The sequence below is a fragment of the Lonchura striata genome, chromosome 17 (assembly GCF_046129695.1).
Source record: "Lonchura striata isolate bLonStr1 chromosome 17, bLonStr1.mat, whole genome shotgun sequence".
NCBI lineage: Eukaryota > Metazoa > Chordata > Aves > Passeriformes > Estrildidae > Lonchura > Lonchura striata.
The window spans coordinates 14,617,051-14,632,405 of record NC_134619.1 but is presented as its reverse complement, the minus strand read 5'-3'; the positions used below and the strand labels follow the sequence as shown (position 1 = coordinate 14,632,405).

Sequence of the window (15,355 nt, the reverse complement as noted above, 5' to 3'; positions counted from 1 at the left end):
AGGGTGAGCTGTCCTTTCTGCCCGGGAGGACAACCCCAAACTAAGCCAGCACCACCCACCCACCAGAGCTGAGAGCACCACACTGCAGTTTCCACCACCTCACCTCTACAACCAGAGTTAAGGCCAAGGTGATACACCTTCAGGGACCTGCTGCTGAGGGAACCCTGCACCTTGGAAGCCATGTAACCAAGTGATTTCAGACCACACTCCAGAACCTTCCCAGCCACCTCTCCCTCAGCCACTCTGCCCAAACCTGTCACTTTGCACTTCCATACAGCTGCTGTCTGGCACATTGCGGGGTCACAGGTGAGGGTGGAAAGGACCAGTACAAAGCTAGGAAAAAGTATGTTGTTGCTGCAGAGAGCAGGGTGAAGGCAGGGCATCTCTGCTAATTTTCATGGGTCTTCCCTGCCAGTTGAAGGTAGCCATAAAGCAGGGACTGGGGGACTCCCTGACAAATTCTTCCCTCTCAAGCCCTGGCTCCATGGAGGAGAGAGCACAGCCCTGAATAACTGTCCAAAAACTTGTCAAAGCCAAATGTATGGAAAGCAAAAATCTAAGTAGAACTAAGCAAAAATAGTGTCTTTATGCTGGCCAGAATGATTCTGGAGTGGCACTTGCCTTCAGAAGGGTAGTTTTGGTTGGGTCAAGACGTGAATTGCATTCAACCTAGAAAGAAAGAGAGAGGGACATGGTGTCACACAGAAAACTCAAAGACTCAGATGTAAAATGTGGAGTAGCTCCACCAGAAGCAGTGGCTGTCTTCAGCAACGGTAGCTTCTCTGGAGCCAGGAAGGACCAAGCAAGAAAAGATCATGTAGGAAGTGAACAATGAATAAAAGATCCAGGGAGGAATGGCAGGTGTTCCATCTAAGGGACTTTGTGATGACAGGTCATGACTTCAGCTGAAATCATCCCCTAGTTTTGGGATGCACTATAAAACCCTGGAACATCTGTGCTCTGACAGCAAAACTGGGAGGGAAGGAGACTTCTGTGCAATGGAGCATAAGTCCCCTGGCCAGACAAGGAGGCCACGACCACCTCTTCTCAATAAGACTGCTGCAAAAGGGGAACAGGCAGGGGCTCTATAGGAAAAGCAACTTCAGCAGGGGAGGTTATTCTGGGCAAGGGAGCCTGGGCAGCCAGACAGGCACACTAATATGCAGAAGACCCTAACCTGTACTGTACTATGGCCAGTAAGCAATGGGAATCTTCAAGGACAGTATCCTAGAAAAATCAAAATTTGCAGACTTAATTCCAGATCAAACAGACCAAAGCAACAGGCCATGGCCAGAAAATGTTCTCCATGCATGGCTCCTAAGTTCAAGTTACTGCTTCAGGAGACTCCTATACTCTTCCAAAGTTTTAGACAGCTGCTTTTGCTCACAACCCCCTGGTCTCCCCACAATCCTTGGCCGACAGGGGGAAGCAACATCCACCACAACCACACTACCCTGTGCCATGCCCCATTTATAGCTGTACTGGGAGGGAAGTGGGTTATGGGTGTCTGCAGAGGACAAGCTCCTAAGTGCTGCCTTCCTGATGATGCACTACTCTAAGAGATCTCTGCCTGACTCCCCACCACAAGAACTGGAGTCACACTCAGTTATTTTTAATCCCCAGGTAGCTCCAGTGTAACAACGAAACAGCAGCAATTCATGACTTGAGCCAAACTGCAGGCAGCAGCCTGGCAGAGCTCAGGGAAGGATGCATGGTCCTGAACAGGGTCCTTTGCTTCATCTGTTGAGCAGGGTGATCATTCAGATTCTGCCATCCTCATCATCTTGGAGTTGCCCTGAGGGCCATTCAGGGCCCCTGAGTCTTGGCTCTCCCATGAGTAGCTGGAGGACTGAAAAAGAGCTTGGGACAAAGAGCCACTGTCTGTAACTAAGTCTGATCAAGGTGAAAGCACTGCAGGGTTGCTAAGTGACTTGTAGGACTAATATCACAGGAGAAAAGAGGAGGAAAGAGTTCATGGATACATACCACTGCTTCCACAGCAGGTGAGTTGTCACCAACAACAAGCAAGGCAGGGCACCTGGTCAAAAGCCAAAACAGAGGTGTTACTCCAAGTGCATCAAAGGAGCTTCTGAGAAGGTTGAGCTCTGTGAACCAACACCCTCATGGAAAGGTTAAGAAAAAAAGGCTCAACAAAATCCCTGCCTGCCATCACCTTGGCATTTTTTTGTACCAAATCATTCTCCAGGGCTTGCAGATGCACCCGGACTGTCCTCTTCATGCACACCAACTGGTACTGCTGTTGCACACATGTGCCTCTGACCCTGCCTTCTGGAGAAATTCAATGTGTTCTTAACGAGAGGACTCCCAGACACCTCTGCCCCATTGCAGCTGACAGTCCTGTACCACAGCCTGGGACTGTCTTGGACAGTCTTCCCAGTGCTTGCACTTGGTGCAGCTCTTGCTGAGAAGCAACAACATCTTTTCTGCTGAAGAGACTGCAGAGTCAGCAACTGAGATAGGCTCATTCAGACAACTTACTTGAGTGTTTTTGCAATCATTTCATTGACACCAACAACTGGTCTCTCAATTTCTAGATCTTTACGACTGAAAAATAAAACAGAACAATTCTCCATTAAATCTGCAGAGGAGACTGATTATCATGGGGGCACATAAAATTCAAGTGCTGACTCCAGCACCCATGCATCATGCCCTGAGCAGTAGCCCCAGCAGTCATCCCCAGAAAACAGGATCCATCCTTTCATGGTATTGCTGTGTGCCCAGAGATGAGCTACTGAGGTGTGACAGGGTCTGGGGGCAGACACAAGGGCTAGGTTTGGCTCAGGGTAACAGCTGAAAACTAGGCTTAGGACAAAAGTTCCCCTGATACAATACCCAATAGGATAATACATATGGCAGCAAATCTACTAAGCAGGGAAGCTATGGGAGCTGTCTGTCGGGTAAAAAGGTATCCGATACCTGTTGTATGAGGTGAGGAACAGCTGAAGGTTATCTTGGTTGATGTCCTGCGCAATATGAAGCCTGTATGTTTGGATCAAATCTAGATTTGCCTGCAATTCCTCCTGTACAAAAGCAGAAGAATGGAAGAATAGGAAACATATTTTTCACAGGTAAAGGAAGCAATAGCCATAAAAATGTCAAAGCATTAAAGTATGTCCATATACATAATTCCCTGTGAACAGTGACACAGAGGGCAGCAACTCCACACTGCAAAAGGATCTCAGAGACATGAGGTGTTTATGTGATGTGCTGGTACATGCCATGCTTTGGTAATGTAGCTACACTTTTATAACTGGCAGTGCACAAGCTGCTCCCAGAGTACAGGCTGAGATGGGATGAGTTAACTCCTAAGCCTCAGTAATGCTTACCGAGATACAAATCACTCTGCATTTGGCAGGCCTTCCACTCATGTTTAATGTTTAAGAAGCAAAGTACATAATAACACTAATAAATGTAATAAAGTAAAAAAATACGTAAGCTGTAAGACTGTGACCAGGGGAAAGTTCAATTCCAGCACCCAGTTCTAAGAAGAAACTACATTCCGAGAGAGCCAGAGAGAACAGGGAATGCAAGGAAGCACTACATACAATGAAGGGGCTTGACAGTGGGAAGAGCGCAGGATGTGCACAGGAGGAAGTGGTGCTGGAGAAGGAAGCATTCCTTTCAGTGCTGATGTGCTGTTGCAAGAAGACTCCAGGTCAGAGATTGATCTGCTGTGTGGCATATACAGTGTGCATGCGGCACTATCCCTGTCATTGCTCAGTAAGCTTGCTGGTTGAGAGAAAGCTAATCTCAAACAGAAGGCATTGCTGTATTCAAAGTTTTCAGGAGGGGCTGGTTTGCCTCTGCTGAAACTGAAGGGTTTCAGATGAAGAGCAGAATGAAGCAGTTCAACATCTGGACAGACACAAGATCCCACTGTCAGCTCCCAGCTGACATGTGCTTTATCCACAGTCCAAAGGCTTCCATGCTGGCTACAGAGAACTGGCTGACACTTGTTTCTGTGGACAGTGTCCTGGGCACCATAAAGGAGTTCTATCACCAGTGCATGGTCTGGAGGCAGTGAGGACAAGAGTGAGGATGTATGTGCCCCCCAGCATGCCAACCCCAATGTGACCTTGACACACAAAGAAAAAGGTACTACCTGTGGCAACCCTTATCTGATGGACCAGAACTATTTGGGAGCAGACACATACAGAAGTTATAGCTTCATGCACAGTTGGACAGGCAACACTAGCATCTGCTGGGTACTTACATGGCCAAAATGATGTGCCAAGACAATATCCACTATGTTGGTTGTCCAGCCTGAAAACTGAAGAGTGACCATGAATGAGGAGGAGAGTAACAAGAAAATGCAGTTTCATCACACATTGCAAAACAGCTAATCAGAGTAAAGGAAACAATGAAGAAACTATTCATATTATATAAGAAGCAAATGCCTGAAGCTTGGGATGGACGTACCAAGTTTCAAAGAAATTGTGTATACACAACCCAGCTCTCAAAAAAAACTGAAACCTTAAACAACTTCAAGGGACCAGAATAAGAGAATAATTAAGAGATCTATTCAATATCAATCAAATGAACCCTGCAAGCAGAAGTACTAAATCAAAGGAAAGCTGAGTGATCCAAGCAGTTTATCTGCATTTTTCATTCACATGATCATACCCACCCCTGCTCCTATGGCAGAGGCCATACTATACCCAGACTTAGAATGCAGCAAGGACAAGAAATGAAATTGTACAGTTTTCACCAGAAATGGAAAAAATCCTGCATTCTGTCCTTCTTTTTATGTTTACTCTACACAGTGTTCATTAGATGCTACGGAGAGCACATGTGTGGAAAAGCAGAATCTCACCTTGGATGCTGCCCAGTCAATCCACCCTTTTGCACATGGATCAACATTAATAAGAACAAGTCCCTCCACCAGGTCAGGGTGGCTGAGCTGTGGGGAGAGAGCAGAGGCACACTCAGAATGATGATTCAGTCCACACAGTGGCCAGCTGGAAAGCTTCTTGCAAAAGGTGTAAGACAAAGTAGGGAGCTCTTCTGTGCTGGGCAGCCACTTCTCTTCAAGGAAGAGGCAGTTTTCCAGTGGAAATGGAGCAAATGGCAGGGGAGTTAGTGCTGAGGCCCCCAAGCCACTGCACTAGAGAAGCTTGAGCTACAGGGGCACCCCTCACCAGGCAGCACCCCTGCTGCCCCCCACCTGCAGACACCCCTTCCCCTGCTCCATCCAGCAACCCAAAGCTCTCCAGTGTACCTCGGGCTGTATCTGGGCAGCACAGGTACAAAGCTCGTATGAGAAATGCTTGCAAATAAAAACTCAGAAATCAGGTAACCAGCCTCTGCTGAGTTTTGAGTTCGCTCCAAGGCAGCTCTCCTGCTTTACTGGACTGATGTGAAGGAGAAGGAAACATCTCTGTCCTCAGCAGAAAACTGACCGCAGCCCAGGGAGAGTGGTATGAGCACATTTGTGGCACTTTGTTGAGGACTAATGCTGATTTGCACAAACTCCTCTTTAGCAAGGCTGAAAACTGTCCAAGATACAGAAGGTAATGAATAGTGAAACACCAATGCCTCACATTGCCCCTGCTCAATCCTGAGTGTACGGAATGGAAAACAGAGAACTTTGTGTAAGGAGGGGCAGCTGCCCTGCACAGTGACTTGAAGAAATTATAGTGGCCTAAACAACTGGCAATTCTCTACATGCAACAACCTGAAGCAATTTTTCCTGAAAATGTCAGATTTCTGTGATTTTTTTAACACTAACTCTGAAAGACTCAGGCAAATTCCTGGGCTACTAAATGATACCCACTGATTTCACATGAACACTACACTAGAGAGAAATGTATAAGCAGGTACCAAAATAGAAGCAGCTCTCTTGTGTAAGGGTGGAGCAAAATCTGCTTCCTTCCAGTGACAAAGCACATTCCACATCAACACCAGTTTACAGTGCATCATCACATCCATTCCTTGGTGCTACAAGCAGTGAACACAGCACACAGCAGTATAGTAAAATGCGGCGAACCCCAGCTCTGGGAAGAAACAATAATGTCTGGCTCCAGATCAGAAGACTGAAGGATAGCTTTATTGAAACTATACTATAGTACATTCATATACTATTTAAATAGATACAATACTATTCTACATACTTACTTTCTAACTTACTATCTAACTGTATCCAACTGACAAACTCATGACTTCTCAGCTGAGAGTCTGAGCCACAGCTGGATCCAATTGGTCATTGAACCCAAACAACCAGAATCCAACCCAGCAATCACTTCAGGTAAACAATCTCCATACTACATTCCACATGGGGAAAGCAAAGGAGCAGAGACAAAGATTTTTTTTCTCTTCTCTCTGTGCTTCTCCAAGAAATCCTGAGAGACAGAATTATGTATCTCTGTCTCTGAGAATGTGAATGTCACACAGTAGTGCAGCGGGTCTCTCTGAAGATTCAACACTCAGGATGGGCTCTGCTGACTCAAAGGCATCATATTACAATGTTTCCATACCTGGCACAGCTTCAGAGTAACCCTGACTGCTCCAACAAAACCATCTGGATGGAGGTAGCTCTCCCATGGCTCCCTGCAGCCCTGCTGTAATTACTGAATGTTACTTCACCCGTGCCCCACACAGTCTGAACAGCAATGATCACAGCCCACAAGTCATAAGCAGTGAAGAGATACTTACTGCACACCTGCTGAGGACATAAGCACCAGCTCCTAGGCCAATCCCAATGAAGCTTTTCAGGCTGAAATACAGGCATTTCACAGTCAGCACAACTAACTTAGCTCAGCTGAAGCATCCCTAGAGGCATAGCCTTTCCTCTCTGGGTCCAGCTGTGCACTTATGGATTATTTTCAAAACAATGCAGCAATGATTCAGAAGCCATAAATTGCTTCATGTAGCAGACAGTGTCCCCAGCACAAAACTAGACAGAGTCCCCCTGGTTAACAGATACTTGTGCCTCTTGGGGCACCTCAGTGAGCATATCAGTCATGGCAAGCAGAGACAGAAGCAGGTGCTGGAATAGCAGTATCCAGCTGGCTCACCCCATTTCCTTTCAGAGACTTACTTCAGGTGTGTCAGAACGGCAGGTAACATTTCAGCCAGTTCATCCATACTGGGATACTGGTACCTGAAAAGCAAGGAAGCACCTCCAAATACAGCCTGACAGAGGTTACCTTCCAGTTCCACTCAAGGTAGGAAGGACAAAGAATATCTGGCAGACATGTGCACAGGTTATTAACATGGAACAATACTGTCAGCTGACTGTGTGGATCCCATCCCTCAGAGTAAGATTAACACAGAGCTGTGGTCTTTTGGGCAGTCAGACTTCTGTGGCAAGATGGAGAGATGAAATGCCAGCTCGACTGCAGTGTGCTGGGTTGATGTTCAAGTCAGAAAGGTGGTACCAGACTCAGCACTAGTGAGGGCTTTACCCATGTCTTAGTAATTGGAGAGTTCCCTTAACTCTTCCTTGGGAAGCTTCCTCATCTTGCCATTTCCTCTGCTGCTGGCACCAGCTTGCCACTACACTCAGCCTGGCAGTCCCAGCTGGCTTAAACTGGGTGCTACCTCAGTCCAGATTGAACAACATGGGTCATTGCAGAGCTCTTACCCAGATGGGAATGGGGGGGCTCCTTCTTGTTGGCCTGGTGCATCCACATGGCACACAGCAAAATGATGGGTGATCTCTTGCATGTCTTCAAAGTTAAAGAATGCATTAAAACAGGATTTGTCTGAAACAACAATTAGAAGAAATTAGACACTTATTTAAGTTTTATTGCAAGCCACCCTCCAAACACCATGGCACACACCTGCAGGAGCTCAAGTCCCCGCTGACACCATAAGGCAGTGGGTGCTGGATGGTGTGTGTGCTGTGCCCAAAACTGCAATGCAGCAGTGAGTCTCAGCAATGGAATTGCTATGACTGAAGGGCAGGCAGACAACAGACAGCCTGCAATGCCCTGGAAAGCAGGGTTTCGCACCACTTGGGCACTTAAAGCACTAACAGAGAAGTACCTGTGTGGAACTAACAGTACATTTTGGGTGGGAAGACGTCAAAAGAGCAACTGTGTCCACCAGAACATTACACTACTGCTGCAGCCATGCAGAAGGGACTTGTTCACCTGCCAAGCACCCAAGGAATGGATGCCCTATCACACAGTGCAGCAAGTCAGCTAGAGCACTACAGTGTGCTGGGTGGACCTATTTCCATCTTTCCACTTTGGCCCTACCTTTCAAGGGCTGTTGGAATGGACAGGGGCATGCCATGTGCTCTCTCTCTCCTGCAGACCTTTATCTTTTCACTTTGGAATGACCTCATCTCAGCTCCATACCAGGCCTGCTACTCCCCATGCTCAAAAGCAAATACCACAAATAATCACTTTTTCAGGGTCCTGGCAATGCAAGGGCTTACGGTTGAGGCCAATGTCATGGTATGTGAGGATGACAGGTCTGTTCCCCTTGGGTGTGCCCCGCATGGTGACATGAACCACTCCGAAAGCTGTCTCAATATCATGTTCCTGCAGAGAGAGAAGAAGGAGCCCCAGTGTTACATGTGCTGCCTTCACAGGGAACCCTAACTGAGGGCCAGCAGCAAGAGCCTCATTCCCACTTTAACACTGCTCTCCTACCCATAGTACAGCTCTTGAAATCACAGAATGATTTGGGTTGGAAGGGACCTCAAACACCATCTCATTTTACCCCAGCCAACTCACAACCCTGTCAAACCTCTGTATCCAATCTCTGTGTCCAACCACTGCCCAAAGCAGCTTGCTTTTGTACAGATGTGCAAACAGTCTGGGGCTGCATCTTCTCATGATCAAGATCTCTGGGATAACTATGGACTTTGGAAAAGCTGTATAGATGTCAGGAAAGCTGGGTACACAATATTACCTCTGGATCCCTTCTCTGATCTACAGAAATCAATGGAGAGACATGCTCTTACAGTAACTATTAAAAGCACCAATTATTTTCTTGATATTAAGAAAGTATCTGCTTAGGAAAAAAGCCACATGGTTCAGCTTGAAGATGGGACATTACAACCTCAGAAATATGTTTTACTAGTTTACATAAAGTATATGAAATATTTGTTTTTTAAAGAGTCATTTTTAACAGCCTGAAAGTCATTAAATCAAACACAGGACTGGTGAGAGTACCTGCCTTGCAGCACATCACAAATCCACCTCACCTACTTTCTGGGCACTCCTGAGTGCTGGCTGTGGGGCACACTGGTTTAGTTCCTGCAGTGCAAGACCCTCCTTCACCCAGCTGTGCTTCTTTTCAAGAACTCCAAAGCCTCTCTCTTCCCTTGCTCCAGGAGTGTAGCAACAGTAGGATGCTGGCCCAGCCAAATCACATGAGGTAGCCTGAAACTTTCTTGAGGCTTGTGCTTGAAGGATAACAAGACACCCCTGTCTGTCCTTGTCCTCAGAATGGGTCTGGGTTTTGCCTGCATGCAGCTGTTGCATTGTGCATGTATATAAAAGCTGGAGTACTTATCTACAAAGCAGCAGAGACCCATCTGCAGATGACAATACCTTATCTGAGGCTCACCTGGCTCCCTTTTCCTTTGGAGGAGACTGGGGGTAGGAAAGGACTCCTCTGTCTGTGCAAAGCGAGTATGTGTCCACATCGCAGGAACTCCTGTCCTCACAGCAAGGCTGCACAAAGCAGCCCAGGCTGCAGTCCCTGCTTCATCAGCCTCCAGCAAACCTCCAGGCTCTGCCCCTTGTCCATGTCTCAGCTCTCAGGGGAGCTCTGCTGAGCTGGACAAAGTTCTGTCCTGCACCTCTGAAGGATGTGCTGTGCAGCCACAGCACTAGACTCCAGTTTAGTGCTCTCCAAGCCTCCAGGTCCTTTAAACTGAGTCCTTTAAATAAAGTGGCCACTTTTGGAGAAGGCAACTGGCAGTGCAGGTAGCTGGAAGGGTGAAACACAGCGAACTCAATGGAGAGCGCAGCAAGTGCCTAAGTGGCCAGAGCCTGTGACCCTCACCTGCACTTCCCTACACCCCTGAGGACTGGACTAAGGACTGCCACTAAGAGCAGGTCTCTCTGCCAGCTCTGGCACTTGCTAGGCTCTTCCATAAGCAGCTATCCAGTTAAGCTTTTTTTTTTTTTTTTTTTAAATTAACCTTCCTTTGTTAGACTACTGGCAGGTCAGTGAGTTAAGAAGCTCATAGGAGGTCTGGCAAATGCTGGTTCTGGTTCAGAGCCCAAGGGGAGTGTATGGAGTGGCAGAAGGAATAGCCTTGCCCTGAGCATATGATCAATGAAATTGACTCACAGCTCATGCCCCCCAAAAGTTAATATTTAGCTACATTATTAATGGCTTATTACTCTCTCAAGTGTGGAGCAGAATAATCCACTTACAGTGGGTACCAGAGCACTCAGTGAGAGAACAGGAACTCTGCAGGCTGCACCTTCTGCCCTTGACAAACACACTTTCTTCATGTCCTTCTTGTAGACACCCTTTACAGCTGCCTAGTGAGACATCCTGCCTGTGCCATGCTGCATCAATGCTGCCCAGTTCCAAAACACAATTCTGGCACGTTCACTCCTGGTATTTGCCATCTGCTTGTGTAGAAGTGTTGTGTTGGAAAGTAACAGACACTTCTAGACTCTGGCACACTTGGTTTCTTTCTGCTCTCTGCTCAGGTCAGCTATGACACACTATATCAGTGTAGTTTGAAAAGAGATTCAAGGTTTGTTACTTTGCAGGTGTCTAATTCCAGCTAATGTCTGAATGCTTATCTGGTCTAGTGCAGGGACGCAGTGATACGAGAAGGCAGGTGGAAAACATGTGAGACAGCCAGACTTTTGCAAACCTGCAGTCCTTAAAATAAGGGAGATGAATGCAAGAGAAGCTCATGATCCACAGGTTGTGTTTTGAAGAGCTGGATAAAATTCAATTTTTATTTAGGGACTGGAAACTTTATCAGAAGTTTTTCTTCTGAAAAAAGGTATTTTTATCTTTTGCCTTTATTTGTATAGTAGGTAAAAATAAACAGCAGCTGCAGCCCACCTGCTGCAAATAGGAGGTGGGTAGCAGAGGCAGCATGGCTTCCAGAGCTGTCTCTCAGCAGCCGTGGGCACTGCCTGTACCACACTTGCTGCTGAGGCACAGTGCTGAGGCTGGGCAGGCAGCTGCCATCGATCCACTCAGCTCACCTGGGATTCACAGCTTCAAACAGCAGCAGTGTATGGAGGTCGGGAATGGGAAGAGCAATGATGGAGGAAGAACAGAAGGCATGGAGACCAGCTACAGGTGTAGCCTGCTCGGATGATTTCAGGAGCCTGTGCTTGTGGAAAAGTATAAAGTGATACAAGTTCTTAAACACTTGCATCTCTGTAACACTTTCCCATAACCTTCCCAGCTTCCAACAATCTGTACGTCCAATGAGACTTCCTTAACTGGAGGTGTGGTCTTAACTTTCTGACAATGAGGTTGCAACTGCCAAACACTTGAGCCTTTGGTACCTCTCTCCCCCTGTGACCAGAGCAGCTGAACCTTACTAATTTGTGGGGTAAAGAACCACGTAATTCCCCATCTCGTATCTGCTGATTTTGCATGAAATCTCCTGGCCCTTGGTTTGGAAGCTGGGGAGCAACTGACTCCATTTCCATACTCCTCAGAAGCAATACCTTAACAGCTTGTGACCCTCACACGCTCCTTTTTGGGCTGATGTGCTTGCGACTGTCCAGACAGCCCTGGTACAGCAGCTGACCCTGACCATACTGTTGCTCCTCCAAAACAGCCCCAGGGAGCTCTGTCATTGCTGAGCCAAGGGGCCTGTGGCAGGATGCCAAATGCATGCAGGCCCATGCTGTGGATGCACGAAGCAGCACAATGGAGTTGTTTTGTTCTCTGTTCCTGATGAACAAGGATTGATTTGCTTTGCTGAAAGCCACAAGCCCTGTGCTGACATTGTCACTCATCCCCTGCAATGTTAAGGTTTTACGCCTCTGGGTTATCATCAGCCCTGAGCTCATGCTTTCATTTTCCACTCTAGGAAGGTTTGACTCAATGTGTAGCACATTTTGAGTGTGCTTACCCAAAGGCAAATTAGTTTTGTCACCACACCTTCCATCACTTTTTCCATACCTCTAAAGAGTATATTTAAGTAGCACAGGTCCCAGTACAGATCTCCAGAGTGCTCCTCAAGTGATCTCGACTGTGAAGACAAATGCTGGGTTTCTTAAATAAGTACTTCAGTGGACTTCTCTTCTGACTGCATGGTCTCCTAAATCCCTTAAGAGATATGTTTCAAGACTCCTTTTGGCCCTGTGTCTTGGAAATCCAAGCAGGCTGCATTGACTGAATTATCTTTATTTATATCACTAGTGATTCATATGAAGAATTCCAACAGCTCTGCACAGCAGGACTTCTTCCATTTAAAAACTTACATTACCCTTTCCCAATATTTATCAGTGTAATTGATCCACTGTACTCTGCTAATCTTATCAGTCTGTCTGGTATAGCTGGTCAGGGAATTTCCAGAACTCCTCTGAATTCTGATCTGTCTTATAAAATGTCTGACAGATGAATCATTTGGCACTATGGCACCTTCAACAGAAGAGCATAACCTCTCAACACTTCAACTATTTAATATTTAAACTTATTTAAAACTCCTGGTTTGATACTTTCAGTTCTGGCAACCTGCTACAAATGCATAAATATTTTTGTAGAGCCTCTGCAGCAGACACTGTGGGGTAAGGCAGGGTCTGCGCTGACTCCCCACAATCTCTGTGAGTTGCTCTGTGCCAAGCCTGCATGCAGAAAAAAATATGTTTTGTTTTTTCTGCTATGACTAGCTGTAAGCCTACCTTCCAGGTTCCATTTTGACAGATCTGAAACAGGACACTTGGGTTTTTCTCCTTTGCAAATCATCTCTCAAAAACCCCTCTGTTCATATATTTAATCTGTTAGAGTTTATAACCTCTTCCATTTTCTCTAGCTTTTTAAAAAATGCTTTGTTTACAATAATCTCCCTGCCCTTCTGTTAAACATGCTGGCTTTCTGGCACCATTCCTTGTCTCTGCTGCAATGGATGGTGGGTATTTGCTCTCTGCTCAGTTTATGTTCAACAATCTTCTCTATTTCTGTGCAGGCTTTGTTCTGAACTTTGAGTGCAAAACCAGTGAAGTTTTCTATGGTTTGCTGCTTAGTTTTTCTCCTTTTCCCCAAGGATGTTGATCTGGAATACATTATGGTTCGCATTGCAGAGCAGCTCTTGGAAGGCAGAGAATACATTTCTCTGCCCTCAGAGCCATGTCAATGACGGCTTCTCATGTCTGGAGCTCCTTAAGCTGCTGCTCCACAGAAGTTTGTGGCTAAAATGCAGTGTTGTTACCATGTAATGGATGCAACTTTGATTGGCAGACTTCATAATGAAGTGCCACTGGAAAGAGTCCTTCTCCTGTCCCTCTGCCCTGCCCCATGTCCAATGAGCTGATGGTCTTATGGAAATCTGTAGGCGGAAGTGCAGGTTTGGGTTCACTGTCCTGTGAGTTTTGCTATAATCTCTATGGTGCCAGCTCCTGAGAATCTCTGTTCTTGATCAAAGAGCCCTGCACTTCAGAAGTGTGTGTGAACCATAGTGGTTCAGATACTGGAAGGTGACAAAACACAAACCAACAGAAGCTTTAAAATATCTGAGATCAAACTCATATAAGAACTGCTGGAAGGCATTCCTTGCTGGGCATTTGCAGGTCAGACAAGGCTGAGACATTATTCCATTTGCTCTTAACATTTCTGAATGCTTCTCAAACGAAAGAGGAAAAACCCACACCCAGATATGACTGTCAAAGCCAAAATCTACTGTGGGAATGATTGCAGAAAGAAGTAGACACATGGTAAAAAGGTTCAAATGTAGGAACCATTTCTGACTGCCACCCTCCGCCTTTGGCCAGAGAGGGAAACAATGACAGTGCCACTGACAGGTGCCACCTGTTAAAGAATCCATTCAGTGCCAGTAGCTTCAGGGGCAGCTGCAGTGGAACTGCAGGCTTAGCTCTGGAGGGGCAGGAGCCTAAGCTCACAGCAAGAGGCTGTGAACTGAAGATCCTTTGCAGAAAAGGGTCCAAGGATCTGAGGCCCAGAGAGGGGAGCCAGACTCAGAGACACTGCAGCAGCTGAGGACCCTCAGACTTTCCCTGCACTGTGAAGGGATAAAACCCCAGGGGATCCTTTGTTTGGGGTGCCTCTTTGGAGGCACCAGCTCAAGCTCTTATTTTGCTGCTTTGCTATTCAGCTGTTGCACCATGATTAAATTATCTTAGGGATCTGGACATCTGTGACTCTGCTATGGAAAACGTGGGGTAGAAGCAGTAAGAAACTTGCTGTGACTGAGTGTGGGATGTGAGCTGCCAGGGGTTTGGTCCCAGTTCAGGTGGTGAGAGTGTTACTGCCAGAGTAGCTCTGGGAGGGTTGGACAGGGAAATTAATCCTTAACACCACCAAAAAATTCCCATATTGAGAAAAAAAACATTCTGAGTGAAAGAGTGAGGTATCCAACGGCTGTTCTTGAGGTGCTCAATGCCTTGAGCTCCAGAAACTCACAGGAAACAGAGGTAGCAGTCCAAATTCCAGCTATGCTCCCACAGACTCAGGTCACAGTGTGATCCAGTACTTGAGTTTTAAACGTTATTAAAGGTTGAGGAAACCATTTGTTTCACAGTGGGAGTGATTAATTACTAGAATTCATATTACCAACGATTTTCATGACTAATTTATTAAGCTTTTTTTTGGCATTACCAGATAAATTTTACTCTCAATGTGAAGCTGCTCAAAGTTCAAAATTAGTTCCTTAAAAAATTGGGATTTTTTTTTTTATTTGGACACTGGCAATAAAGAACACATCTGTGAAATCCCTTCAAAAAACTTTTCTAACATGAAAACCTGGGAGAACACAGAGCAGCAAGGTGTCTGTTGCTTGAGCTCTGCTCAAGCTTGCTGAATGTCTGTAGTAGCATAGGGCTGGAAACACTTCCAAAAAGCCTTTCAACTTAAGGACATTTTGTTCCTGGTTCACCTAAGGCAAAGAGAACTGCCTCTGCTGCTTTGCTGTAAGGTGGAAGAGATGCAGATTACTCAGGGCAGGCTTTCCCCTTTTTCACTGACTCTGTGGCTACAGATATTTACGTCATCTTTGACAGTCTTGGCAAAGGTGAAAAACAACCACATCATGCTCCTGGGGCAGCCTATCCCAGCCACTAACTATGGGGAGATTAAAGCAGAGATTCTGTTGTCTTGCTCTTGGCAAGAGCTGCCCTCAAATTTCTACATGTTACTAAAACAATACCATAAACTATGACTGTAATATAAGAAAAAAATATTGTAAGACTGTAAAACATCACCACCTAGT

The 15,355-nt window shown here is 46.1% G+C and overlaps 1 protein-coding gene across 10 annotated transcripts in view; it reads right to left on the bottom strand.

Annotated features, from left to right (window-relative positions):
• The window catches only part of NDRG3 (NDRG family member 3), a 61,860-nt gene that overhangs the window by 4,054 nt on the left and 42,451 nt on the right, over positions 1 to 15,355 (bottom strand). For 5 of the 10 annotated variants that reach the window (XM_031506514.1, XM_021536669.2, XM_021536670.2 and 2 more), the window contains 10 exons: positions 8,405 to 8,510; positions 7,604 to 7,724; positions 7,058 to 7,120; positions 6,673 to 6,733; positions 4,835 to 4,921; positions 4,235 to 4,291; positions 2,938 to 3,041; positions 2,500 to 2,565; positions 1,987 to 2,038; positions 622 to 669 (listed from right to left, as the gene is read on the bottom strand). In XM_031506514.1, coding sequence (XP_031362374.1) covers positions 622 to 669; positions 1,987 to 2,038; positions 2,500 to 2,565; positions 2,938 to 3,041; positions 4,235 to 4,291; positions 4,835 to 4,921; positions 6,673 to 6,733; positions 7,058 to 7,120; positions 7,604 to 7,724; positions 8,405 to 8,510 — 765 coding nt within the window. Of the gene's footprint in view, positions 1 to 621; positions 670 to 1,986; positions 2,039 to 2,499; positions 2,566 to 2,937; positions 3,042 to 3,228; positions 3,657 to 4,234; positions 4,292 to 4,834; positions 4,922 to 6,494; positions 6,579 to 6,672; positions 6,734 to 7,057; positions 7,121 to 7,603; positions 7,725 to 8,404; positions 8,511 to 15,355 lie in introns of those variants that run through there. The other 5 variants (XM_021536664.2, XM_021536668.2, XM_021536667.2 and 2 more) reach the window with 3 other exon arrangements.